At 46.9% G+C, this 27,338-nt stretch overlaps 1 protein-coding gene across 3 annotated transcripts in view; it reads right to left on the bottom strand.

The window, feature by feature from the left end:
* Positions 1 to 27,338, bottom strand: part of LOC103183552 (protein tyrosine phosphatase receptor type S) — a 145,487-nt gene that overhangs the window by 86,817 nt on the left and 31,332 nt on the right. For 2 of the 3 annotated variants that reach the window (XM_007901115.2, XM_007901118.2), the window contains exons 3-5: positions 27,175 to 27,320; positions 26,570 to 26,711; positions 8,055 to 8,240 (exon numbers count right to left, since the gene is read on the bottom strand). In XM_007901115.2, coding sequence (XP_007899306.1) covers positions 8,055 to 8,240; positions 26,570 to 26,711; positions 27,175 to 27,320 — 474 coding nt within the window. Of the gene's footprint in view, positions 1 to 149; positions 168 to 6,929; positions 6,939 to 8,054; positions 8,241 to 26,569; positions 26,712 to 27,174; positions 27,321 to 27,338 lie in introns of all 3 variants that reach the window. The other variant, XM_042342643.1, reaches the window with a different exon arrangement.

Raw genomic sequence — 27,338 nt, 5'->3', positions numbered from 1 at the left:
AACGATTCTCGGAAAAGAAAAAGATTAAAAAAACGTAATATAAATATATTTTAAAAAATGAAAAAAAATTTTTTTTGGAAAAAAAAGAAAATCAGAGAAAAGAAGAAAAAAAGGAGGTGAAAATTTGTTTCAATTTCCATTACTCTTACCTCGTATCGGAGTACCACCTGCGTGGATAATGTGAATGCAAATAAGATTAAAAAGAAGAGGGGTTAGTTCCAGAAAGACAGGTGGAGGGCTCGAGCAGATAGCAGAATTTTTTTTGAAGAAAAACCTTCAGACGTATAAAACACTTAACTCTTTAACTGCTGGCGACAAGTGAGGGGGGGAGGGGTTGGGGGGGGGGGGAGGTACCCTGTTTAGAAGGAAGATTGTCTCACAACCCCACGTGCCAGGGAACGGGCTCGTTCCCGTCTCCGTGGGCGCCTGCCTGCCTCGAAGCGTGGATCACCTTGGAATAATCTATCTGATAATCACTTTCTCTGCCTTTAGGAACATAGGAAACGTGGAAACAGGAGTAGGCCATTCAGCCCCTCGAGCCTGTTCCGCCATTCTAGATGATCACGGCTGATCTGTACCTCGACTCCAATTAAGCCGCCCTTGCCCCATATCCCTTGATACCCCGACCTAACAAATACCTATCCAGCCTTTAACTTCCTGCACAGTGTGGAGAGCCAAGCAAGAGGCAAAGGGGGAAGACACCCACTGTCTGACGCCCCAGGCCTCTCCAGAGCGTCACAGTTTCCTTGTGTTTTCCCAGAAGGGTGTCAGGGGTGTAATATAACATGAGGGCTGGTTGACCAGGGCTGGGCTATGGTGCTCTTGTTCCTCTTCCACCTCTCTCCTCCACCCTCCACTGAGTAGCCGGACATAACCTGGGACTGGGTTTGTTTCCCCCACCACTCCCTTCATGACCCAAGGCAAGAGAGACTAAATGCTTTGCTCCGTTACCGTTCGGCTCAGCTCAACACACAAGGTCAGGTCAGATCCCGGGGCAGTGAGTGTGGAGCTGGGTCGGGCGGCGTGAAGAGAACTCGCTCCTGATCATTACCCAGAAACCAAGCCTTCAGATTCCACACTCCTAAACCCCCTCCCACTCCTCCCCCCACCCACAACTGTTCTGCCTTGAAACCTACATTGTCTACTGAGGCCTTTGGTCATCTCCCCTTTCCTTCCTCACTCCTCCCCCCCTCTTGCTTGACGCCCGACCCTTCCTTTGTGAAGTGCCCTTACATGGTAGCCCATGAGGGCAGGAACACGTGACGTGTGGGCATTGGATGAAGGCAAGAGAAGGGCTTGGCAGCTGCCAACATTCCCTGGAAACCCGTCCCCATACCAGGCAGTGCCTTCAAGACAGGGCGAGTGTGGAATACATGTACAATTGGATCCCACTTCCTACTCTGTTGGTGGATGTTTGTTTCTTGGTTACGTTATGACTGCCCCGAGTTACAGGGCTTGATGTCCTGACGTATATGGGAAGGGCTCGGTCCTTTGTGGGTCAAAGCTGTTATTCCATCTACTTCACTTCTCGTGTGCATTTTAGTGGCCCATTTAATGACTAATTATCAGTCTCAGAGAGAGTAGGGAACCTTCCCACTCAGTGCCTTTTATCCTCACAAGCCAAAGTCCCAATGCCTCGTGGATAGGCGCTGGAATTGCAGTTAGCGGGATGTAAGGAACCAAATCAATATGTGGGTCACTGGAGCCAATTGATACTCACACCAGAATAGTTGGTACCATTCATGAACCAACACAACCCCATGTTGGCTCTGTAGAGTGAGGGGCGCTGTATAAGTGCAAGTTGTTGTTGTAACCCTAATGACTATCTCCACTCAATGGCCCCTCATTTGAGTGAGACAATTCGGCTTGAGATACTCTGAAAGTCACTGGTTTTGTTTCTCCTTAACGTGGTGACACAATCTTCCTCTAAAAAAGGTGCCGGGAACCTTGGCGACCAGCATCACGGCACAGTTTCAGGCAGCACTTTGCCACATTCCCCAAATTCCGGCACTTCCGATACGTTTGGCATCTGGGAACCAAAACTCCAGTGGGTCGGTGTAGAATTTGAGCGTTTTTTGTTGGAGCATTTTTGGAAGGGAGGAGCGGGGTTGGGGGGTGGTGGGGGGAGGGGGGGGGTCGGTCGGGAGGTGGTGTTACCTGGCTCTCTCTCTCTCTCTCTCTCTACACTATTAGACACAGCAGAGGCTGGACTTGGCTCAGAGTTTCCCTTGTTTCTCAATCTGCACCAGTCACAAGGGACCTGGTCCTCAGACTTCTTCTTGGCCAAAGTCCACTCACTCTCCGGTGGCTTACTAACGAGTCTACTTTCAGGGGAAGATCTTCTCCTCTCCTTTGCACCGCTTGCCCCCTCCTCTCAGCTCGCTTGGGTTTGTTGCGCTTCCCCCAACTGCCTCCGCGTCACCATCGGTGGCCCAGCTTTCTAATTCTAACCCACCCCTTTACCCCTCCGTTTTGGTCCGCTTTAACTCCTGCCTTGACCCCTTACTTCTTCGACTGCACCTATGGCCACCTCCCCCTTTCTCACTCTCACTCTTGCTTGGCATCAGACCCTTTCCTTGTGAAGCACGTAACCCTTTATGAAGGATGCTCTATAAACCCAGGTTGTTGTTGTTTAAGGGGGAAGAAAGCTTCACCCCTTCCTCAAAACCAGAGTTCCTCTCCCTCAAATATCAGAGGTTTTGGGTCCTAGCTAAAGAACGTGGCGTAGTTTGGCTCAGGTGAATGGGCTGTCCAAGACTGGAGTGCAAAGAAACATGAGTTTGGGTGCCAAAGTTGCTATACTGTGTCATTGGGCATTCCCTCCCCCAACCAATATAGAGCCCTTCTTCTTGAGAAATATATTCCACCTAAGGTAGTTCCAGATTACTACAAGCTTATGGTTCAGACTCAAACCGTATAATGGTGAGGCCTGATTTGAGTGACCTGCGGAGATTGTTTGATAGCCTGGAGCATGGCAAGGATCAAAGGGCAGGTTAAGACCCTTATCCAATATTAGCTGATAATGACTGACCCCCAACGACCCCAAGCTAAGTGCCCCGTCCCACCAGCGCTGGCTTTTCGCTGTCACATAACAGGAAGTTGTTATGAGCCATGTTCTGACATCACATCCTACCAGCTCAGCCACTTTGAAACTGAAAAACACCCAACCTCAGGACCATAACAGGGCAACGGATTCAAGGGAAACGATCCCTTTTGGACGACTGACAGTCTGGGGAGGGGAGGGAGGGGGCACCGCTTTAGGAATGTGCCAAAAATGAAGCCTGAAACCTTGTATCTTTCCAAGGGAGGTGGAGTGTTAATCTGTTATTAAGAGTTATTAGGTAACAGTTACAGTTAATAAAGCAGGTTGTTAGAGGAAAGCACCTACATGTGATGGTGTGGGTACCGGGAGAAAGATTAATTAAAGAGGGTTTGGGGAGGGGAGCTGAGAGAGGAGATTCCGAGTGTAACTTTAAGAGCAACTGTTTATGGTTGGTTAAAAGCTTGGGCTATTGGAACAAGTTTCACATCCAATGCAATCAACAGGTCCTGATTGGAAATGCCTGCACAGAGGAGCCTTCTTACCCCAGGATCAACCAATCCTCATCACTAAATCAAGAGGTGGGAAGCTTTGCTAATGTACTGGAGGCTGGTCAACATCTGGGAGAGCTGTTTGTTGGGTGGGGGTGACCCTTTAGTGGAAAGTTATCATTCTGGGAGGAACCCCATCACTCTCTCATTGCTCTCTGATCGACCCGCTGGATGGTTGAAAATTTGTATTGTATTCGACGATGACGGGAAAGGTGGGGAAAGGTTTCTGGTGTTGTTTCAGCTGCTTTTGAGCCCGTAGAAAGGCAATCAACTGTGACGTCAATGGGGTTCAGGGTGTGGGTGGGCTGGGAAAGTAGGAGAATAGTGAAGCGCTCCGGCTCGTTACCCGGTAGGAACCCGGTTGTTAGTTGATTGGCAGATCGCTTTCCAGGGGTAATAATCCCTTCGAAAAATATAATAATAATAATAATTTGCATGGCTGAGTGCAATTGACTGTTACGTTTCGCCCACAAAATATACAATCAATTCACTTTACAGTATATCCTGTGAAGGGCTTTGAGGCGTCTCAACGACGTGATATGGGGGTATATCAAATGCAATGACTATTATTAATTAATTAAGGTGATGTGGGGTAGGGAGAGGAGAATTAGTCACCATCTGCATTAATGGGGATTGGAGGACAGGGGGAAGAGACAAGTGGGATTGCAGAGAGGTTGGGATGGAGACAAGGGTGGTGTCACAGCACTTGATCTGATCATTGGGAGTCTACTGCCCAAAAGGTTTTGTAATCAGTGTAATCCTGCAGGTACCCGGATGTGTCAGAGACCAATCCTCTGCTCAGACCCCACTTAACACTGAGCTCTGGGCTGGGCGCCATCACACATTAAACTCTTCCTGAAAATGATGAGCCAATTTGAATCAAGCGGGTGATCAGTGAGAGATCGAGAGAGAACTCAAACCTCTATAACTGTGCATCACAGATCTCCAATCCTAGCTCTGCTCAGTGACTCGAATACAAGTTTAAAAGATGGCAAACTGAATGAACAAAGCCCCTTTGGTAGAACCCATTTGCTTCCCGATGTTAGTGTGGGAAAGAGGGAGGAAATGGAAAAGGTGCAGTATATCGGCACTAAACCCAACCCCTTTGCCATTAAATTTCCATCTCGTGTTCAAAATTGTAAGGGTTTTTGATGAGAGTAGATAGGGAGAAACTGCTTCCTCTGGCAGGCGGGTCGGTAACCAGAGGACACAGATTTAAGATGATTGGCAAAAAAGGACAATTTCTTTTTACCCAGAGAGTTGTTACGATCTGGAATGCACTGCCTGAAAGGGTGGTGGAAGCAGGTTTGATAGTAGGTATCAATAGGGAATTGGATAGGTACTTGAAAACGAAAAACATTTCCAGGGCTATGGGGTAAGAGCAGAGGAGTGGCCTAAGTTGGTAGCTCTTTCAAAGAGCCGGTACATGCACAATGGGCCGAATGGCTTCCTTCTGTACTGTAAGATTCTCTGATTCAATGGTTCCTCTTACAAATGGAGGGGGGGAGAGGAGACTTCCCATTTTCATTGGAAGGGTTCAAACTCAAGCTTTTTTCCGAGTCCTCCCTGGTGTACATAGTAATGTAGAAGGCACGAGAAACCCAATGTCAATTGAAAACAAAGTGGGCGAGGATTTCACTATGTTTGATTTCCCACAGCTGATAGTTTTGTTGAGATTAATTTTCCCAGCTTTAGCTCGATTTTACCAGGCCTCGTACAGAAATGAACACAATCATTTTCCACTCAGCGTGGAAGAAAATTAATTCTTATTAACTGAATAGTTATTTCCCAAATTACTCCCATTAGGTAGGTGCAGGGCAGGGTGATTTCAATGATTAAAAACGTACAGTAAACAGATTGGCTCAAATCTAGTTCTCATCTGAAACTTGGCATTTCATCTTCCACCTCATAGTAACACAGGAACAGAGGAGCAGGAAGAAGCCATTCAGCCCACCAAGCCTGTTCCTCCAGGTATAAAGGGGTATGGCAACAGGATTAAAATATGTCTGTCTCTCTTTTAAACATCACCATTGGTTCTGCCTCTACAGCTTTCTGGGACAGAGTGCTTCATATCCTCACAACCCTCTGTGTGAAGAAACTCTTCGAAATCCCTGACTGTCCAGCACCTTGGGATGTCCTCCCGACGTGAAAGGCGCTAGACAAATGTAATTTATTGTTGTTGTTGTTGATCTTAGTTCTAACCATCTTACTTCTGATTTTAAGTTCTTGTAATGAATCCCTGTACCAAAGGGAAGGGCCCACTATCTAACCTCAATTCATTACATTATTTTAAATACCTCAATTAAATCTCTCCCTACCATCCTCTGCTCTGAGGAATATAACCCCAGTCTCATAATTATAACAATCCTTGCATTTCGTACAGTACCATTCACATGAGGAACCCGTCTCAAAACACTTTGCAAGATTCACTGTAAAGTGCAGTGACTGTATTTTCTAGGCGAACGGGACAGCCAATATGCCCCACAGCACTGTCCCACAAACAGCCATGAAATAAACAGTCTTATTTGGGGGATTTTTGGCCAGGACACTGGACACATTCCCCCGCATCCTCCGCCTCCAATTTGAGCTGCCAGTCAGCTGTGTGGAGAGCTTTGAGACGTCTCTCCCCACCAAACCCCTGGTGAAAGGCGATGTATTGAACCACAGAAATTTACAGCATCAGAAGAAGGTCATTCAGCCCATCATGTCTGTGCCAGCTCCTTTAAGTGCAATCCTTTCAGCCCTCCGATTTTGTGGGGCACTGCTGTGCGCGATTGGCTGCAGCGTTTCGCCCACAAAATACAACTTATCCTGCGAAATGCTTTGAGACTTCTCAGCTAAGTGATAAGGCGCTATATCCAATGCAAGGATTATTTTTAGAATTGATTTACTTGCCCTCCAGTATCCCCCTTGATGACAAAATGAAAAAAATGTAAATTGTAACAGTATTTGTAAATCACCCAAATACAGAGTACGAGAGCTGGTAAAATCGAGTATGGTTGATCCTGAGCCATTGGATTGGACCTTATTTGAGGAGAAGGCATCTGTGTGGATTAGATGTGGAACCTGACAGGTACAATGGATGCGGGATTTGGTAGAGTTCAAAGGGTTGAGCATGACAGAGCCCTTGGGTGGGGGGAAGATTTGTTGGTAAAGGTGTGGGCAGGAACGTCTAATGGGGTTTAGAAGGACAACACTCTTGTGTTGGGTAATTCCAGCGGGTTTAATCAGCAGTTAGTAAAATGCTTGCATGCATTTTAAGCTGATTTTGACATTAGTTTGAGAGAGAGAGAGGTTTTTTTCTTTGTGAAACGGGCTGCCAACAGCCAAATACTTACCGAAGGATTCTTTACGATTAAGAAACAGAAAAAAAAAAGGAAACGTTACAGAAAGCATTATTCAGCTAAACAGCAGAGAGGTTAAAGTCACATTTTAAACGCTTTAGAGAACGAAATCCGTTTATTAATCAGTTTCAATCACATTAAAAGAAAATAGGGTTAGTTCATTTCACGGACATCTTATTTAAATGGTTATTAGTATTAAGTTTTTGGGTTAAATTAATAGAAACAACAAGCATTCACACGAGGGTGGGGGGGATAAATTAGTGGCTAAAGTCAAGGTTGAAAATCATGGCAATTGAGGTTAAGGATCTTTGTGGGAGGGGGGGGGGGGTGGTCACAGGAAGGATTATGCCCAGCTGACTGCTGGCTGTGAAGTTTAGATGTAATATCCTACTTTGAGTTGGCATTTAACAGTTTTTTTTAGTTGATCTTTTGGGTTATTGGCCAGTGTTAAGGAAGTATTAGAATTGTACTGCTCAGTTTTATGCCACACTTACAGTCAGACAATAGTTGATGTTAGATTGAACGTTTGATTTGTCCAATGATTCCATTGGGTTATAATCAGTGCAATGCCTTTGCCTACACATACCACAACCAGCAAAGGAGAAGTAAAGCTTCGGGATTTCTCCCACTGTCGACCGACCGATATTCTTTCAATCATCATTACTTCTCTCTTTTTTTTTGACACAAGAATGAATCCCAAAATAGAACGTAAAAAAAAAAGGAAACAAAACGAGAGAGAGAGAGAGAGAGAGAAAGATAGAGAGAAAAAGAAAAAGCCAATAAAGAAACAAAGGGAACAACAGGCCCCAGGAAACACGAGCCACTTCAAAGATACAGTGGAATGAAAGGAATTGGAAGTAGAGTCACAGCAGTGGACAGCATGGACTAATGGATTCACAGAAGCTACACACACAGGACAGACAGAATGACAAGCTATGAAGACGTCAAACACAAACAGCTACACAAAGCGTTTCCGACTGTACACCTCTGGGTTTTAAACACCCGTTTTTTTCCCCCCCCCACCATCCCCCGCCCCGCCACGAACGGATAAATTCGTCGGCTCCTCTCCCCGCCCGCCCGCCTGCCCGCACGCCCGAGGTTATTTTTTTCAGCCCCTACCTGACCGCAACTGTTTGATGCGCGAACTGGTGCTGGGGTCCACCGGGAGGAAGTCCTTGAACCAGGTGATCTCCGGGTCGGGGTTTCCGCTGGCTGCGCACAGCATGGTGGCCGTGCGGGTTCGCTCCACCACCTTTAGCTGGGGGCCCATGTCGATGTTCGGGAAGCCCACCGGCAACTGGTCCTCTGTCGACCGGGAGAACAGGAATGAATAATTATTAGTTATCAATTAGAAATGAATAGTTAATAATAACCGTCTGATCTGCCTTTGACCACGCAGGCTCTCAGTAAGGGTTGTTTGGACCTTCTTCCTTTGGCTTACGTTGTGAGAGACAGTTGTCGGTCACCTCCCTTCTCCCTCTCCCCTTAGCTTGTGGTCGGACTCCGCCACTGTGAAGCGCTCCGGGACGCTACCCTGCGCGGAGGGCGCTACATAAAGACAAGTTGTTGTTGTCCCTGAGCCACGGGCGCCCAGGCTGATGGGCTAAACATTTTCCTGTGGGTGTTCGTAAAGATTTTCCGCGTGAAACGAGAACGATTCTCTTCAGGTTTCTTCAGTCACCACCTTCTCTCCTGAAGTGGCCCGACTCATTTTTCACCTCCACTGGAAAAGCACAGGTCACGCACCCGACCGGCTATTGCTCATCCCCGTATGCCTTGGCAGTGAGTGTTGGCAGACGGCAACGATTTCCTCTCCACCCATCGCTCATTCCACAAGTGGAAGAGAGATCAACCTCTGCTCAACTGCCTCCACGCTCGATTGAAGGACAGAAGCAAGAATATACAAAAGATCCTCTGGGAGAACAGGGAGACTGGAGAGAATGAGGGGTTGGGGATGAGGGGAGTAGGGTAGGGGGTAGGAGCCTCGCGCAGCACAGGAATTCTGGATGTCCCGGGGTTTGTGGAGGGTGGAGTAGGAGGAGGCCGAAAAGGAGAGCGGAGGTTGGAGAAGTCGTGTCTGTAGGTGACGAAGGTATGAATAAGGATGAGCTGATTTCAATTAGTCATTCACTTCCATAGCTGGTTGTTTGAGGGCAATTACTGTGTCACATTCACCTACAAAATACAATCACTACACTTTACAGTGAATCCTGTGCAGCACTTCAAGACATCCTTCAAACGTGAGGTGCCATATCAACTGCAAGGGTAATTATTATTATCAATAGTCACAACTGTTTGTGGGACACTGCTGTGTGCAATTGGCTGCCATGTTTCGCCCAAAAATAGTCACTCCACTTTACAGTATATTCTGTGAAGCGCTTTGAGACGTCGAGAAGACATGATAAGGCATCATATCAAATGCAAAGGTAATCATTATTATATTGTTATTAATTATGAATATTATATAATTCTTTCAAAGGCTTGTCCATATGAATGTACACAAGAGCTTTCTGTGACTGCACAACGTGCCGTTCTGCAAAACCCATTGAACCACATGTTTTTAAGACCCTGATATCGTTGCTTAGTCGTATGTTAATAAAATAATAATTTGGTCACTCAATTCACGACTGTTTGTGAGACACTGCTGTGCGCAATTGGCTGCTGCATTTTATGTACAATATATAGTCAATTCACTTCACAGAATATTCTGTGAAGCGCTTTGAGACGTCTTGAAGATGTGATAAGGCGCTATATCAAATGCAAGTATTATTATTATTATGCTGGATGCCACACGAGTCTGTGTGCATGAGTGAAGGCATGTGGATGGTTGTTGGCTCCATCCTGTGTCTGTTCATAGCTCTCAGAAGCTGTTTGAAATCCACATATTTAATTCATGCCGAGATTCCCAACCCATGAAATCTACATGAAAATACGATTTGCATTTTTCTGTTTAATTCAGAATTTAAGAAAAAAAGCCTCCAAAAAGGCTGATGGAAAACTCCCAGAGGAGAAAGCAGAGCGAAATGAGAGAGGGGGGAATAAAGCCATCAGATAAGGCAGCGTTACTGAAATAGCAAGGTCTCGAACGAGTGAGGCCAATTGAGGAATGGAAAGAGAGGCAAAAAGACAGAAGTTATCTCCGATAGAAAGTCCCAGAAAGAGGGCAAGGGACGAAACAGTCAGACAAAGATTGAGAGACAAAGAGAGTCGCAGAGAGAATGAAAGACAAAGAGAGCGAGAGAGTGACAGAGAGAACAAGAGTCTGAGAGAGAATGGGATACAGAACGATCAAGTCACAGAGGGAATGAGAGTCGCAGATAGAACGAGAGAGTCACAGAAATAATAAGAGGCAGAGAGAATGAGTGATAAGGAGACAGAGAGAAAGTCACGGAGAGAGTGAATGAGATACAGACAAGACCCACAGACAGAACGAGAGGCAGATGGGAACGGGGACAGGTGAAGGGACACACACACGCACACACAGTCTGTGAAAGAAACGCAAGTGCGGAGGGAAAGACACAACGACCATAATAATAACATTAATAATCTTTGCATTTGATACAACTCCTCATTACGTTTTCAAGACGCCTTACAGCGTATTGACGGAATACGCTGTAAGGCGGATTGACTGTGTATCTTGTGGGCGACACAAGAGGAAGACGCAGTAACCGAGAGCTTGTGAACCAGACGGGCCTACAAGGGCAAAAGAAAATCGTTCATCAGCGGCTGACAGAGGCCGGCAGGGCAGTGAGTTGGGAAAGCGTACACCTGTCTTTGGTTGACTTGACACAAGAATCCTCCCGCTGACTGTAGCTTTGCCAAGTCACGCAAGTTTGTCTACAGGCTCGAGAGGTCTTGCAGAAGATAAGATGAGATGAAAAAGCTATGCTCCAATCCCCCTCTCGCTCCCCCCCCACCCCATCCGCCCCCTCGATCGCCGCCTGGCTGTGTGCCTGCCAAGGCCGCCCTCCCCTGAGATCGCTGCTTCACTCGCTGACAAGTCGCAGCTGCTCGGCCAGGGCTGGGTAAACGGGGGAAGCGCTGGAGGTATGCGCTCGCCTTGTCCAGATCGCTCTCTGTGTGGCTCTCAAGGTCGATGCTGTGCTCGACTTCCTCCTGAGGTGGCCCCCTCCCCCCTCCTCCTGCTGTCTTTCATCATCATTATTATATTATGATGATGATGATTCAGATTAAACAATTACAATCCTCGCGTTTGATACGGTGCCTTTTGCCTGGGGAGGACGTCTCAAAGTCCTTCACAGGATCTTGCGGCGCGGTGGCTGTGTGTGTTTGTTGGTAGGCCAAACGCAGCAGCCCAAGTTGCGTGAGGCAAATGACCTGCCGACCGCCACGACGGGAGTGATCAAATTTTATCTGGACGGAGACGAGCAGATCTCTTCTCCTCTGGAAACACCCCCCGGACAGCCTGGTTCGTTTCTGTGGCTGACGTTTTCGTATCGCGACGCGAGGAGTGTTATTGGCCCTTTCGTAGAACCGTACAGCACAGGAAGAGGCCATTCCGCCCATCGTGCCCATGACGGCTCTTTGAAAGAGATATCCGATTAGTCCTGCTCCTCCCCCACCCCCCCCAATCTTTCCCCAAATCCTTGAAATTTTTTTCCTTTCCAAGCACGCATCCATTTTCTTTTCGAAATTTCCGAGCTTGCCTTTCCTTTTTTTTTTGTCTCTCTCCGTGTCCACGAGGGACATCACGTCTAACAAAAAGAACATTCTGCCTTCCCAGTTTCGGCTCGCTCACTGCTCCACTCGTTGCTGTGAAAGACCCAGCGTATTTGAAGAGAGAGAGAGAGAGAGAGAGACCGGTTGGTCAGTCTGAGGCCCAGCAGATGAGCCCCTGGGTATGTGAAGCCTGTCAAAGCCGTGGCACCTTTGTAGACATGCTCCAATTAACTCTGTTCTCCAGCTGCTCGCTATAAGTGCACTGTGCTTCCCGGCTCAGCGTGAACTTGACTCCCTCACACCACTTACTTGGGTCAGCCACTCACAGTGACAGCTCCCGACTCTTGACTGATGAAAGATTCGCGGAGAATCATTCTCCCATCCCATCTCTTTCCCCTTCAGCTTTGCCCAGGACTGCAAAGCGGGTCTCTTATTAACTGGACGCTGCCTACATGAAATACATAACCGACGAGGCAGGGTGTATTGCTGGCAAGATGAGAAAATGACACCATGTCTTATTCAACGGGAGAAAGCTGCTGTGTAATGGTGTTGGTCTAGTCAGCGGAGTGAGGAAGATAATGGTCAGTGATGGGGGTTAGAATGCTACCCCTGGACACCCCGCTCTCTGGAACTTGTCAGTCAGTTGGTTGGCTTAGTCAGCCTCGTTTCACCCATAAAATACACAGTCAATTCACTTTACAGTATATTCCGTGAAGTGCTTTGAGACGTCTCGAAGACATGATATCAAATGCAAAGATTATTATTATAATTATTATTATTATTAAGTGGTTGGTTCCCTCTGTTGGCTCTAAGGGTTCTCAGCCCCAAGACCCAGACCAGAACTTTGACTTCACAGTCTGTTCCCCAATGCAACTGAAAGCTTCGTCCACGCCTTTATCACCTCCCGCCTCGACCACTCCAATGTCCTCTTCACCCGTCTCCCCAGCTCCACTCCCCACAAACTACAACTGATTCAGAACTCCGCTGCCCCATGCGAAGGGGGCTATGCAAGTTGTTGTTCCAGTAGTAAGCTGACACTCCAATGTAGTACTGGGGGCTGTATTGTTGGAGGTGCTTCAGATGAGATTTTAAGCCCATTTAGGGGAACAGAAGATCCCGCGGCGCTATTGGTGGAGAGAAGGAAGTTTCTCTCCCGGTGTCCTGGCCAACAATTCTCCAGGGTAAATTGGTCGTACACTTCACAGCTGTATGTGGGGACGCTGCTGTGTGCAAACTGTCCGTCGCATTCAACAACTAATCAATCCCCAGTCACTAGTACAATTCTTTGCGAAGCGCTTTGAGAATTACAGGCGCCATATCAAATGCAAACATTGAGAATTTAAACTATATTAAACGTAACTGACGATAAGAATATGTTATAATAATAATAATAATCATTGCATTTGATATAGCACTTTTCACGTCTTCTAGACGTCTCAAAGCGCTTCACAGAATATACCGTAATGTAATGTTAACTGGTTTCTGCTCCCCTTTCCCACCCCAAAGAACAGGTAAGGTTTCCAATGATTCAAACCTCATCTGAATGCAGAGCTGACTACAGCCAAGACAATTACAGAGTACAGATTTGTAGTGAGAACAGACTATTGCAGGTGGTACAGAACATGTCTTAATACTTAATAAAAAAAGTAAAGCTCAGGGTGTACGAGGAGAGAATAAGCGTTGAGCTCAGGCAATTTTCCTTTAAATGTCAGGCTTTGGTCCCTGACCCAGGAGCATAGGCTCAGTCCATCAATGGAGTGCCGCTCATCTCACAGCCAGTCACCCTGTCCCATTTAATTAAACAAACAGACTGGCTCCTGAGCGCAGAGGATTGAAGGCAGCGGGTCTCGCACCCTCATAAGCCGCAATCGCTGACTTCAATTATTAAGGAGCTCCTGAATCTGGTCGCCCTGCGCCGCAGCAGGTTTGCGGACTTAACCCGTTAGGTGCCGGAGAGGCGTCGCGATGCTATGCGGTTTACACTTAACTGAATTTTTTGCCTCTTCTCAAAAGCACTTTACGCAGTTAACGGAGAAGGGAGTTCCCTTCTCACGGTGTCCTGGCCAACAAGCCCCGAGACAAAACGGGTCAGTCACTTCACGGCTGTTTGCGGAACATTTGCTGTGCGCGCCATTGGCCGACAAGATACACAGTCACTACACGAGGTGGTAATTCCCGTGAAGCGCTTTGAAACGTGTCTTTGTTTATAGGCATTCCATCAAATGCAAAGATTATTATTATTATATTAATCTATAGATGTCAGTCTAAACTGTGAACTGGACCCATAACCTTCTGACTCAGATACTTGGTAATGAACCCGTTGGGGGAGGATGGATTTGTCTCAGTCATGAGGTGCGGCGATGCTCTCTAAGCATTCTCACTCTCTCTCTGGGGGCTCCACAGCAAGCGACAGCCTGAGATAAATGCACCAGACTGTTTTTATTGCTAGACTCAGGTGCTGAGGGGTAGCATAAGGCGGAGAGAGAGGGCGCTTTGTATGGCAGGGAACATGGCGAGAGACGTGGCCTGGATCTCTCTTGGTGTATTGCTGAATAACGTCACGGTTATGACATTATTGTCAGCCCGGCTCGACTGGAAGCGCTATAGCTCGGAGTCAGAAGGTTGTGGGCTTTGAACCCCACATTTGGGACTTTGGAGCTCCCTGTTTAGGCTGCCATCCAATGCAGTGCTGGGAGGGTTTGGGGGGCGGAGGAGTTGCATTGTCGGAGATGCTGTCAAAGATTTTGTGGGCAAAATATGGCAGCCAATTGCGCACAGCAGTGTCCCACAAACAGTCGTAGATTGAAGTGACCAAATTATTAGGCCAAATGGAGTCGATCTATTTTGGAGAGAGAGCCAAGGAGTTGCCTTGGTCCATGATCAGCAAAGACTTCAGGAAAGGGATTTCCGGGTTATTGGTCTCAGCGTTGTATGTGCCCTGCGTTTCATTTAATCAAGTGGAACCGTTCATTAAAAGAATCTCAAACACTCAACGCAGAACCTCATCCCTGCCCACGACCACTTCATCTGGAGATGGCGTGCGCAAGGGGTGGGTTTACTCCATCACTAACCTGTGTTAAGAGCTGACCTGAGAGTGCTTCACGTGGGAGTTTATATGGAGAGCTTTCTCACAGCTCCGGTGGGGGACTGGGCTTGATGGTTCAGTCAGGATGAACCTTTGTGTAACCTCTCACACACCTGACGTTGTAAAGTGCTCCTTTTCCCTGTGTTAACATAACACTTCACACACACAAACACAAACCACAACAGGACTAGAAACCTAATGTGTGAGCTCAGAAAGCAGCATAAAAGCCTCTGTTACAAAGAGGCATAAAACAGGTACCTATGCCCAACTCCGCTGTCTCCCTGACCCCAGTGAAGACCTTCGCTCTTACTCTAACTCTGCGATCTTGTGCACTATCCCCGCCCCCTCCCCGTGCTCCACCTACAACACTCTCCCCACCCCAACACATTCCCCAGTAATGGGGAATAAGCTTTCAGGCACTTTATCCCCTATCCCCACCCCTATCCCTTTTCTAGATCTCTCCCGCTACCTCCCTTCCTCCCTCTCAGCTTTCCTTTCAAAACCCATGTGAAAATCTACCTCACTGACGGTTCTTTTGGCTTCCCCCCACCATCCACCGCAGCCCCTCACACCCAGTCACTGTAAAGTGCTTTGAGGCATCCTCCTCCGTAAAAATGTACAAGTGTAAAATTACTGCTATTACTGTGTTGGGTTCCTTCCTCCCAATTATTCTGAGCCCTCGTTCACTCTCAGAGTTAATTGTAAACTCAGACTAAACATCCTTTTGTATCAATGGGAAAAATCAATGGGATAAAATTCGGTCATTGAAATGCAAATAGCGAGGACATGGCTCCAACTGTCTCTCAAAATTACGCCTATATTTTCATTCAGCCAATTTACCACATTAACGCTGCTCTATGCTCTTCGCACAATAAGCCGCTTTTGAGTGCACAGCGAATATTGTTCGGTTAATCTGCGCAAGGAACATCCATAAACAGCAACGAGATGAGTTGGCGATCAATCGGTCCATCTATCAATCAAATCCCATGTCAGAACTTGAACTCACGTGATCTAAAATGATGCTCCAATGCAGGGCATGTGTGGTGGGAGGGTTGTTGTATTGTTGGGAGTTGCTACCTTTTGGACGAGACGTTTCCATGCATAATATAACGCAAGATTATTTGTATAGCTCCTTTCACAGCGGGAGGACGTCCCAAGGCGATGTAATCAGGTTTGGTCACTTGAATGTCAATGTGCAATTTCCTTATTAAATATTAAGCGCCTCCTGTCACTCATCTGACAGGTTGCTGAATCCCTACAGATCTTTCTACACCTCTGCACTTTGATGGCTTTGAGAGATCCCAATACATAGCTGTTTGTGGGACGTTTCTGTTAAGCTTCCTTAGTTGATGCCCAGAAAGTCTGAAATACGGAATAGAGTCTATTCAGCCCATCGTTTGTTGCCTGCTACTAGTTTCTTAAGTGGAACTCTCTCCTCTAATCCCATTCTCCTTTTATTTTCCTATGGTGTTTCTGCTGGTCCCAGCTATCTAATTGGAGCTCTCCACTGCAGTCAGGTATCAGCCTGACTCGATGAGTAGCACTCTCGCCTCTGAGTCAGAAGGTTGTGGGTTCAAGCCTTAGGTCGGGATTTGGAATCACACAGTCTAAGATGACACTCCAATGCAGTGCTGGGGGAGTGCTGAATTATCGGAGGTGCCATCCTTCAAATGAGGCATTAGACTGTCTGTTCAGGTGGATTTGACGTGATTTCCCATTGAGTGTAGCGACTGTAAATTTTGCAGGTGGACACAGCACCAATCGGCACCAGAAAACTCCAAGCACGACTGCACTGAATTTACAGTATATAGCTTGGGGCACGAAATGTCAAACGACTGCTAGGATGGAGGGAGGGTGAACGAGATGGACCTTGGTCTTCTTTCGCCAGCAATTTCTTGTATTCTTACGTTAACTGAGTAATCGAATCATCCGATTGTATTGATGTAGGGATGGGAGTAATTTGGATGAGGACGGGATAGTGGCCAGGATACATTACACTTACATTTGAACGTAGGAAACAATGGGAAATTTACCACAAGAAAAAAAAAACTCCTCCACACCCCCCCCCTCCCACCCCATCACCTTCACGTTGAGATTTCTAAGTGGGTTTAAGGATGGACAGTGTCATTTATTACAGCTGCTGGTAACAGCTGGGGACGTCAGTAGTTATTAATCTTGCTGGTTTAAGGCTACTGTCTGTCAGAAGGAGACAAATTCACTGTGGGCCATAGACTGCAGACCAGAGTTGATGAACATTTCTGTTCCCAGGGCTGTTGTCGTTCTTCTACTCGAATCCAACTCAAGGTGCTGACCATCCATCTCTGCACTGCTCTGAGTTACAATAATACTAATCCTTGCATTTGATGTAGCACCTTATCACGTCGCTGAGACGTCTCAAAGCTCTTCACAGATTATATTGTACACAACAACAAAATTACATTTACACAGCGCCTTTCACGATGGGAGGATGTCCCATGGTGCTGGATAGGTTTTGAGACGGATCTTGAAGGAGGCAAGGGAGGGGGCGAGGGACTGCCTAATTGGACTTCCAGAGGGTGGGGGGTAGAGTGGCTGAAGGCCCACTCGCCAATGGTGGGGCAGGTGAGGCAGGGGATGTGAAGCCCGGCCCACCGTTGGGAGCATATAGATATTGAGTGTGTATTTGTGGGAGAAATCCAGCAGCCAATCGTGCACAGCAGCGTCCCATAAACAGTTGTGGATTCAGTGACCACATTTAGGGGTGATTACAGTATTACACCCGGAACGTGATCCGCCAATCGACTAACAACCAGGTTCCTACTTACTGCTAGGTAATCAGAGGCGTGTGGAGGCCTAAGGTTTCGCCCTGCCCTGGGAATTAAACCCGGGTCCTCTGGCCTGCGAGGCGAGCGAGCTAACCTCTACGCTACAGGACTCAACAATCTTTGTCTAGTTAGGACAGCTTTACCCATCAGGGCTTTGGACATGTCTACACTGTCTAGTCTCATCCGTGATCCAGAAGGAATGGTGCTGTGATGGGAGGATGACGTCAAATAGTGTCAGCCTGGCTCAGTTGGTAGCATTCTTGTCTCTGAGTCAGAAGGTTCGGGGTTCAAACCCCAGGTGGGGACTTCGAACCCATATCATCCAAGCTGTCCAGCCAACTCCAATAAAATGCTGGGGGGAGTGCTGCATTGTCAGAGGTGCCACCCTTCTGGTGCCATGTTAATCAAAGGTCCTGTCCCTCCTATTCAGGTGGACATTCAAGATTCCACAGCACGACTCAAAAAGAGAAGGGAGTTTCTCTCGTCCAATGTCCTGGCCAACAATCCCCCCAAATCAAGATGGTCATTGACTTTGTAGAATATTAGTTGTGTGAAAATCAACTGGTGTGTTTGTCCACAAATATAGAGTCACTGCACTTTACAGTATATCCTGTGAAGCACTTTGAGCTGTCATCCCGACACGCAAACTGCTTTATGAGATGCGAGGATTATTATTGTGATTATTATAAATGGGCTGAAGGGCCTTCTTTATCCAAATCTATCCAGTGATCTTGTGTCGAGGCTGGACAACAAGCAACAGTGCCTTGGATTATAATAATAATAATCCTTGCATTTGATATAGCGCCTTCTCACATCATTGGGATGTGTCAAAGCGCTTCACAGAATATATTGTAAACTGGAGTGACTGTGTATTTTGTGGGCAAAACGTTGATATTCAAACATTGATGGGTTTTGGGTTGTATTTGCAGGGCTCCTGTGGCACTTACACGAGAAAGGCTGTAAGTATATGTGGCAGAAATAATAGAGCTGTAACTCGCTGGGAAGTGAATGGGTTAATCACGCCTGGAACATCGTGAATCTCTGCAACATCTCTGGCAATCCAAGCTGTTTATTCACTGCCCAGATCGGAAGCCATATTGACTTGACAATAAATAACAGTTAATGCTGTCTGGAGGCACTCTGTTCAATCGAGATACACATTTAAGCCATTTAAATGCTCTAAGAGGCTTAATCTATTATCTGTGGCCATAAACACTATACATTACAAGGAGGAGATTGGCATTTCTCACCACTCTGCCAGTATTGGCGTAAAACAGGGCTCACCCTCCTATACAGAGATCCGGTAGCAGAGAAGGGAAGAGTGAGAGAGGTGAGGAGTGTTGTAGAGTATAGAGTTAGGGAAGAGTGAGGGAGGGAGGATGCAGGGGTGGTACTGACTTGTCCTGAAACATCGGGAATCTAATAGTGCTTTGTAACACTTTACAAACCTTGTGTAAATTGTCTGTTGCTGTCATAAAGTAATAATGATAGTAATATTGGTACTAATGTTACTATTATTAGTAATAATCATCATAAAATAATAATAACTCTTCAATCTGATATGGCGCCTTATCATGTCATGAAGATGTCTCAATGCGCTTACAGGACTTTACTGTGACTCTGAGCTTGTAGGCACACACGGCAGCTAAATTGTGTAACGTCCAACAAACAACCACGATGTGAATGACTTAATCTATTTGAGAGATTTGGAGGATGTTGACCAGGACACTGGGTCAAAGGCACCAGCCACTGACCACCAGATCACAGGTTCAAATCCTGGTTGGTGTCAAGTTACTGATCTCAGCCGGATGGGTGTGGGGTCGGGCAACAGTCAGCACTATAATAATAATAATCCTTGCATTTGATATCGTGCCTTATCACATCTTCGAGATGTCTCAAAGCGCTTCACAGAATATACTGTAAACTGAATAGACTATATTTTGTCGGCGAAACGCGGCAGCCAATTGCGATCCGCCAATCGACTAACAGCTGGATTCCTACTTACTGCTGGGTAAACAGAGGCGTGTACGTGGAGTAAGGAAACTGTCCAATGTTTTGCCCTGCCCGGGAATCAAACCCAGGTCCTCTCGCTTGCGAGACGAGTGCTCTAACCGCTGAGCTACATACAGCGGATGGTGGGGGGTGGGAGGGCGCAGAGCAGTGATTAGCTAACAGACCACAGGGGGATGGATCCTGTGACCTTTCCCAATCTGTCCGCTTCCACGACTCACGGGAGAAGCTCACGGAACCGTTGCAGCGAGGGAACGAAAGGGTTTTGTGCTCCGTAACGTCAAGGGCTGTGAATAACCTTGCAGCGAGCAGCGAAAGGCAAGCTTCCTGCGAATGGCAGGACGCTGTCAATCCCGGGCAATAACACCAGCAAAAGGTCACGCGGGTCAACCTATCCGAGCTACTAACAGCTGGAGAGGGTACGGCGCCTCCTTTCCGATCAATGTTTTTTTTTTCGCTTGCAAAAGCAGAATTCAACCCCAAAAAAACTACAACCGAGGCAGGTGTTGCTGTGGCTATAACCATGGCGTGCTCGAGCACTGAGCTGGAGGATTATTATTGCGTGAGATAATAATAAATTACAACCCTTAGCTTTCGTTCCAGAACTGCAGAACGCCTTACGGACATACGAAACACGAGACGAACAAACAGTCAGAGGTCCATCTAGTTCGCCTTCCACCTTCCTGGGCTGTCGTGCGCACATACGGTCCCAAACCACCTTAAAGCTCTTTAGGGATAATCGCTATCAAGTGTTATTGACTGTATTTTTTGTAGGTGTACCCGGCCGCCCATTTGCGCAGAGCCACGACCCACACAGAGAGCTGATTTTTTAACCCGGAGTTGTCACCAAGAGAGAGGAACTCCCTTCTCTTTTCGAGCGGTGCAGTGGGAGTTTTAAGGTCTACCCGAACAGGCACAACAATAAATTCTATTTACACGACGCCTTTCGCGTCGGGAGGACGTTCCGAGGGGGGCTGGACAATGGGGGGGTTTGTATCCGAGCTGCGCGTTGGGATCAGGGAGGGGTGGAGTGGGTGGGGGTGGAGGAGGGATGATGACTGAAGGCACGGTCGAAAAGGAACCGTGTCTTGAGGTGGGCCTTGAAGAAGACAAGGGGGGAGCGAGGAGGAGGGGCTCGGGATGGAGTTCCAGAGGGTAGAGGCTGAAGATCCGACCGGCGAGAGTGGCGCAGATGGGACTCGAAGACTTGCTCAGGCGCCATATCAAATGCGAGGATTACTATTATTATTATTATTAACCAGAGAGTGAATACGCGGAGATTTCTCGCGCAGAGGCTGGGGTGAAGAGTGGGTCTGTGTGGACAGTGGAAGGAGCAGGATTGCTGAGACAAACGACTTATTCACCAGCAAAACACATGCAGTCACTCCACTTTACAGCAAATCCCGTGAAGCGCTCTGAGACGTCCTCCTGATGTGAAAGGCGATGATCAAATGTCAGGATTAATAGTTAGCGCGAAGACAATTGAGAGGCGAGATAGAGATGTTTGAAATCATGAAGGGGTTCGATAAGGTGAATATTAATAGACAGGGTCCACTTGTTGGTGAGTCTATAACAAAGGGGGCATGAACATAAGATCATCACTAACACACCTAAAAGGGAGTTTAGGAGGAACTTCACACAGCGGGTGGTGAGAATGAGGAACTCACTGTCGGAAGCTGTGGTCGAAGCTGATAGCATCAATATATTTAAGAGAAAATTTACACGATGGAGAAAGGAACATAGGGAAATGGGAGGTGAGGGAGGTGGAGATTAGTTGGAGTAGAGGTTGTATAAACACCAGCATGGAACAGCTGGGCTCGAAGCTCTGTTTTTTGTTCCATACAATCTATGTAATTCTATGTAATTATCTGCTTCAGATCTGAAGTCTACAAACTGTGGAGACACGGAACAAACACATCAGCTGATTCTACTTTAACTCCTTCCCTCTGAAGGGAGTCAGTTAAACAACCTTTAAGTAAGTTAAAAGAACAGATATAGATCACAGGATGACAAGGCCCATTAGCAGTCTTTGGAATCGGAAAATAGTAAAGGAGATGAGAAAAATAGGTCCTAACAGGGTTGAAAGTCAGACTTAGTATCAGAGCTAAACCGGTCAGAAGTGAGATCAGAAAAACAAGTCACACTGAGAGGGTGGAATGCACAGACATAGAATGGGATGTTTAATTGCCCACAAACACAGTGAAGGGAGTTTCTCCCAGTGTCCTGGCCAACAAACCCCCGAAATAGATGTAATTCACTGCATGGCAGTTGGCTCCTACATTGCTGTGTGCCAATGGGCTTCCGTGTTCGCCTACAAATACACAGTCACTACAATTTACTGTAAATCATGTGGAATGCTTTGTGATGTTCTGAGAGGCGCTAAACTAAATGCAAGTGTTATTATTATATCACGCGGAAGGTATCTGGAGAATATAGAGAAAAGGCAGAGAAATGGTTTAAAATATCTGCCAAGATCTAAAAAATAACAGTGGCCATCGTTCCATTACAACTGTCCTCCCAAGCAGTTTCTTAACCGAATCCAGTGTCCTGTCCTCAACCGTCCTAATGATAATAATAATAATAATAATAATAGCAGCAACAATAACAATAGTAATCCTTGCACTTTTCATTCTCAGGAGGACGTCTCAAAGTGCTTCACAGGATTTACTGTAAAGTGTAGCGACTGTGTTTTGCAGGTGAATATTTCTCCCTAACCCCGGCTCAGGCTGTTGATTAGACAATCAAACAGTTTATGGATGCGCTGCCATGACAGGCTGTTGGCTAAAGGCACCTGCACAGAGCAGAAGGGCTCAGGTTGGCATCACGGTCTGTGCTGACTTGGCTGATGGCATTAAGTCAATTGGTCTCAGTGTTCAACATGTGTTCCATTATCAGTTAATCGCATCTCGTTACTCTGGGTCCAGGAATATTAGGAGGATCCAAACTGCCCCCAAAAATGTCCAAATTACTTATTGTGCCCCAGAAAGTAAATTGCTCTTCGGAATCCTGTAACCATACTGGTTAAAAAATAATACTAATAATCCTTTCATTTGATATGGCGCCTTATCACGTCTTTGAGGTGTCTCAAAGCGCTTCACAGAATTAACCGTAATATTTTGTGGGAGCAAGCACTCGCTTCGCAAGCGAGAGGACCTGGGTTCGATTCCCGAGTGGGGGCGAAACCTCAGGCAAGTTTCCGTACTCCGCGCGCCTGTTTACCTAGCTGTAACTAGGAACCCGGTTGTTAGTCGATTGGCGGATCGCTTTTCCAGGGCTAACGATCACTCTGCCCCCAGAAAGAAAAAAAAATGCGGTCGCTCAATCCATGACTATTCGTTGGACGTTGCTGTGCGCAAAATTTCAGCAACAAAATATACGATCAATTCACTTCACGGTATGTTCCGTGAAGCGCTATCGGACGTCTCAAAGACGTGATAAGGTGCTTTGTCAAATGCAGTTATAGTGCAGAGGAAAGTCCAGCCCACATCTCTGCCCGAGCTATATTAATACTGAACAAGCCAGGAACATATCGATTGAATCAGCTGCTCACTGATCCGAAGACTGGTAGCATGGTGCGAGCGGTTATTGACAAGAATCGATGCTGCGCAGCACACTCGCGGGGGAAACGTGCCTGGTAAAGCAAGGAATCGATCGGCCATGGGGAAGGGGGAGGTGTGTAGGGGGGAGGGTTTGTGAAGGCATCTCATCAAGTTGAGGTTGCAAAAAGATTCAAGCCGTATCGCCTCTGTCCACTTGACCCTTGGCAGCAGCAATGAAACAAAGATGTCTTGAACTTGCTGTATTGGACACAGTGAATTTGCTGTATCTGGGGTCTGGGGAGGGTGAGTGTGAAAGTCAGCTTTACGCCTCGAGCCACCAATAAAAGAAAAACAACGTCCAATCGAAAATTAATGGCGTGAAGCGCCTAAAATGAAGATTACCCAAAAGATGGGGAAAAAGTGGGCGGGTGAAAAGGGGGCATTCGAAGAATTCTTTTAGAGTGTGTGGTGGTAATAATAATAATTTGCTTCTAGCCTAGACGACGTGAGGTCAAAGATTTGGGTTCAAGCCCTTGATGGCTTTCTAACTCAAGAGGCGAGAGTGCTGTGAGTTGCAACTAAATGCAAGTTGTTGTTGTTGTTTCACGTCAGGAGGATGCCCCCCACTGCCCCTCAAGGCGCTGGACAGTGAGGGATCCTCAACCGAGCTGGTGGTTGGGATCAAGAGGGTTGGAGGGTGGGGGGTAGGGGGTTGACCGAAGGCACGGACAAAGAGGAGGGTCTTGAGATGGGTCTTGAAGGAGGCAAGGGAGGGGGTGAGGGGGGAGGGACTGTGGGTGGGATGGAGATCCAGAGGGTGGGGGACAGAGAGGCAGAAGGCCCGCCCGCTGATGGTTTTATAGTTTAGCGTCATTTGTTGCGTTGGAGAATTGAGGTCGGGACAGATTTGAGGAACAGAATCTGGTTTATGGTTGAGCCGGTGATGATCACAGATCCCAACTCACTCACTCACTCACTCACTCACTCTGCTTCCACACAGCAACCCGATAACTTACCCCATCGGAAAACGACAAGAGAAGGCTCTTCCCAGCCAAGAATCCAGTTCAAAAGCTGGTTACTGTTTACACGTAATCACATCGCTGCGCACGTCAACGGCAGAGGTCGCTGGTCACCGCGGCCACACACACACACACACACAGACTTAAGACACACAAATAAAAATTAAAACAAGGGAAAAAAAATCTCTCCGCGCCACAATTCTCCAGACACCGTCAAAAAAGATATAGCGAATTACAACTAATCTCATCTCATGGTCATCATTCTCACATCCGACTCACTCCGGGGGCTTTGCTATTGTTGGATATAAAGTAACCGAAGCTCACAATCAGATTCCAGCCTGTAATTCACTCCCCCGGATGCTTTATTCTGCACATAAAACCACAAACCCACTGATTGTACGTCTTCATTTCCCAATCGAAGTCCGTTTCCTGAGCTTGACAAGTACACACTGTCGAGTGTGGTGACTGCCGTGTTTCACCCACAAAATACACAGTCACTACACTTTACTCCCTTGCCTCCTTTGAAGACCCGTCTCAAGGCCCTCCTCTTCAACCGTGCCTTTGATCACCCCCCCTACCCCTACCCGCCCCACCCTCCACCCCTCCTGACCTCAACCACCAGCTCGGGTGCAGATCCCTGACTGTCCAGCGCCTTGGGACGTCCTCCTGACGTGAAAGGTTTTACACAAATGTAATTTCTTGTTGTTGTTTACAGTATATCCTGTGAAGCGCTTTGAGATGTCTCGAAGATGTGTTTAGGCGCTGTATCAAATGCAAGGAATAATATTAATAATATTATTCGTGGTCAAACACAGCAGCCATTTGTACACAGTAAAGTCCGACAGAACGTCATCTCCAACGAGAAAACCAATCGACCAGAGGGAGTGTTGGTAAAGACGTCTGGAGAAATTCCCTTCCCTTTTCCAATCATGTAACGGCATCTTCAGTGCCTACAAAATACACAGTCACTGCAGTTTAACAGTATATTCTATGAAGCGCTTTGAGACGTCTCGAAGATGTGATAGGGCGCTGTATCAAATGCAATGAATATTATTATTATTACTATCATCATTAGATTCCAGGCTGTAACGCACTCCCCGAAAGCATTATTCCATAAATAAAATCTTGAAACGATTGATAACAACAACAACAACAAAATGACATTTGTATAGCGCTCTTCACGTCGGGAAGACGTCCCAAGGCCCTGGACAGACAGAGTTTCAGATACGATTCTAATCTGGAGCTAACTCTTGCTTTATTCTATATATAACCCCTCCCCCAAAACTGATCGATTGGATCGATTGAGTTACAGCCTATAACTCATTCCTGGGTTGTATTATTCTATATATAAAACCACAGACCCATTGATCAGATTCCAGTCAATAACTCACTCCCAGAATTTGTTTTTCTCTATATAAAACCCCAAAGCCCGTTGTTTAGATTCCAGCCTGTAACCCACTCCCAGAGGAAACGTTATTTGTATAATCCCCTCCCCCTCTCAAACCCATCAGATTCCAGCCTATATCTCATGCTCCTAATATCTGTTAGTTCAGTCCAGACTTTTCACCTCATTTAAGACCTTCAGAAAAATATATCAAATAATCCACACTTGATTTCCTGCTGTGATCACCTGCTGCGCGTTGTGGGACAAAACCAAGTCTTGTTCCGCTTCTAGTCTTGCTTAAAGCTTTATAATACCTTTATAATACTTATTTTGCTCACAAAATACACAGTCAATCCACTTTACAGTATATGCTGAGAAGCGCTTTGAGACGTCTCAACGATGTGATAAAGCGCTATGTGAACTGCAAGGATTATTATTATTATTTATTATTATTACCTTACAAATGTTCCCCAAACTATACAACTTATATTTTCATCATTCTTACTAAGTTAAAATGACAACCCACTTTGCAAGAAGTTACCGTCAAGTGAAATGAGACAGATAGACAGACACACACACACACACACAAACACACACACACAACACTTGCAGTAGTGAGATCCCACCAAAAACCTTGAGGTGAAATAACCGATAGGCCAAACGATAGGCTAAGGGCCTTCTTTATCTGAACCTCTTTTTGTCATCTTGTGTCACGTTGTCACCTTGTCACCTCTTGGCTTTATTGAACAAGACCTTGGTATCTAAGTTGACTAAACTCTTTAGAATCCAGAATACATTGGTCCTAGTCATTTACTGCCATCCATGTCAACGCTCACAAAGCCGTCAGGAACTTAACTACCGGAAACCCCATGAGCGAGAGGGACAGAACAGTGAATGGTCCTCTCCGACCGTGCCTTCCCCACTCCCCTGCCCTCCACCCTTCCTGACCCCAACCAACTCCCAGCTCGGGTCCAAAAACCCGTGACTGTCCAGTGCCCTGGGGCGTCTTTCCGACGTGAAGGGCGCTATACAAGTGTAATTTGTTGTTGTTGTTGTTGTCAGCACAAACTTTGGGGCCTGATGAGACCTGGGACAAGTGAAGGCAGCTCTTACCTCGAAGCACAGTCAGCTTGGCCGTGATGGTTAAGTCCCCCATGTTGTTGGTGGCCTGACATTCGTAAACCGCCTCATCTCGAGGGGTCCTCAATGGCTGGATCCTCAGCACCGCACCGGCTCCGTCATCAAACTCGATTACCTGAAAGAATCGAAGGAGCCAGGTCAACCACTCACCCTCAACCCCGGCTGTGGAGAGCCCCATCCCTCTCTGGAAATGAGCTGTGGGTTTAGCTCCAACTCCCTTGGCCTTCTCCCAAACCCTTTTAATACCCGTAGTGTTCCATTTCCAAGTCCAAGTCCGTTTCCTGTTTGCCTCACATCGAAATGCCACAAGCACTTCACAAATAACCGCTGCCAAGTGTGGTGACTGTCCACGTGTTGGCAAACCAACAGCGAGAGGTTTAGCAGCTGAGCTAAGTTAGCTGCTCAATGGGGACAAAAGTGGCAAGAAACCAGATGGCAACTGAAGGGAACCGTACAACTGTACCCAGTGGAAGAGAAAAGGAATCAAACACCTTCACAAGAGGAGGGAGGGAGAACACACACAGATGAAATCGGCAGGGAACGACACAGTAAGTTTACGTGGCAAAATGTCCACGCACCTCAAATCGCTGGGAGCTCACTCTCTTTCCTTTCTTGTTCCAAGTAACCCGAGGTTTGGGCTCGCCAGTGGCCTGGCAGACGAACGAAGCGACTCCTCCCGAAACACCGATTTGGTCTTTGGGAATTCTGAAAAACTTTGGTGGAGCTGAGAGGGAGGAAAGAG

The sequence above is a fragment of the Callorhinchus milii genome, unplaced genomic scaffold (assembly GCF_018977255.1).
Source record: "Callorhinchus milii isolate IMCB2004 unplaced genomic scaffold, IMCB_Cmil_1.0 Scaffold21, whole genome shotgun sequence".
In the NCBI taxonomy this organism is placed as follows: domain Eukaryota; kingdom Metazoa; phylum Chordata; class Chondrichthyes; order Chimaeriformes; family Callorhinchidae; genus Callorhinchus; species Callorhinchus milii.
Note: the sequence above shows the minus strand (reverse complement) of the source record. Positions and strands in the feature narration are given on the sequence as shown.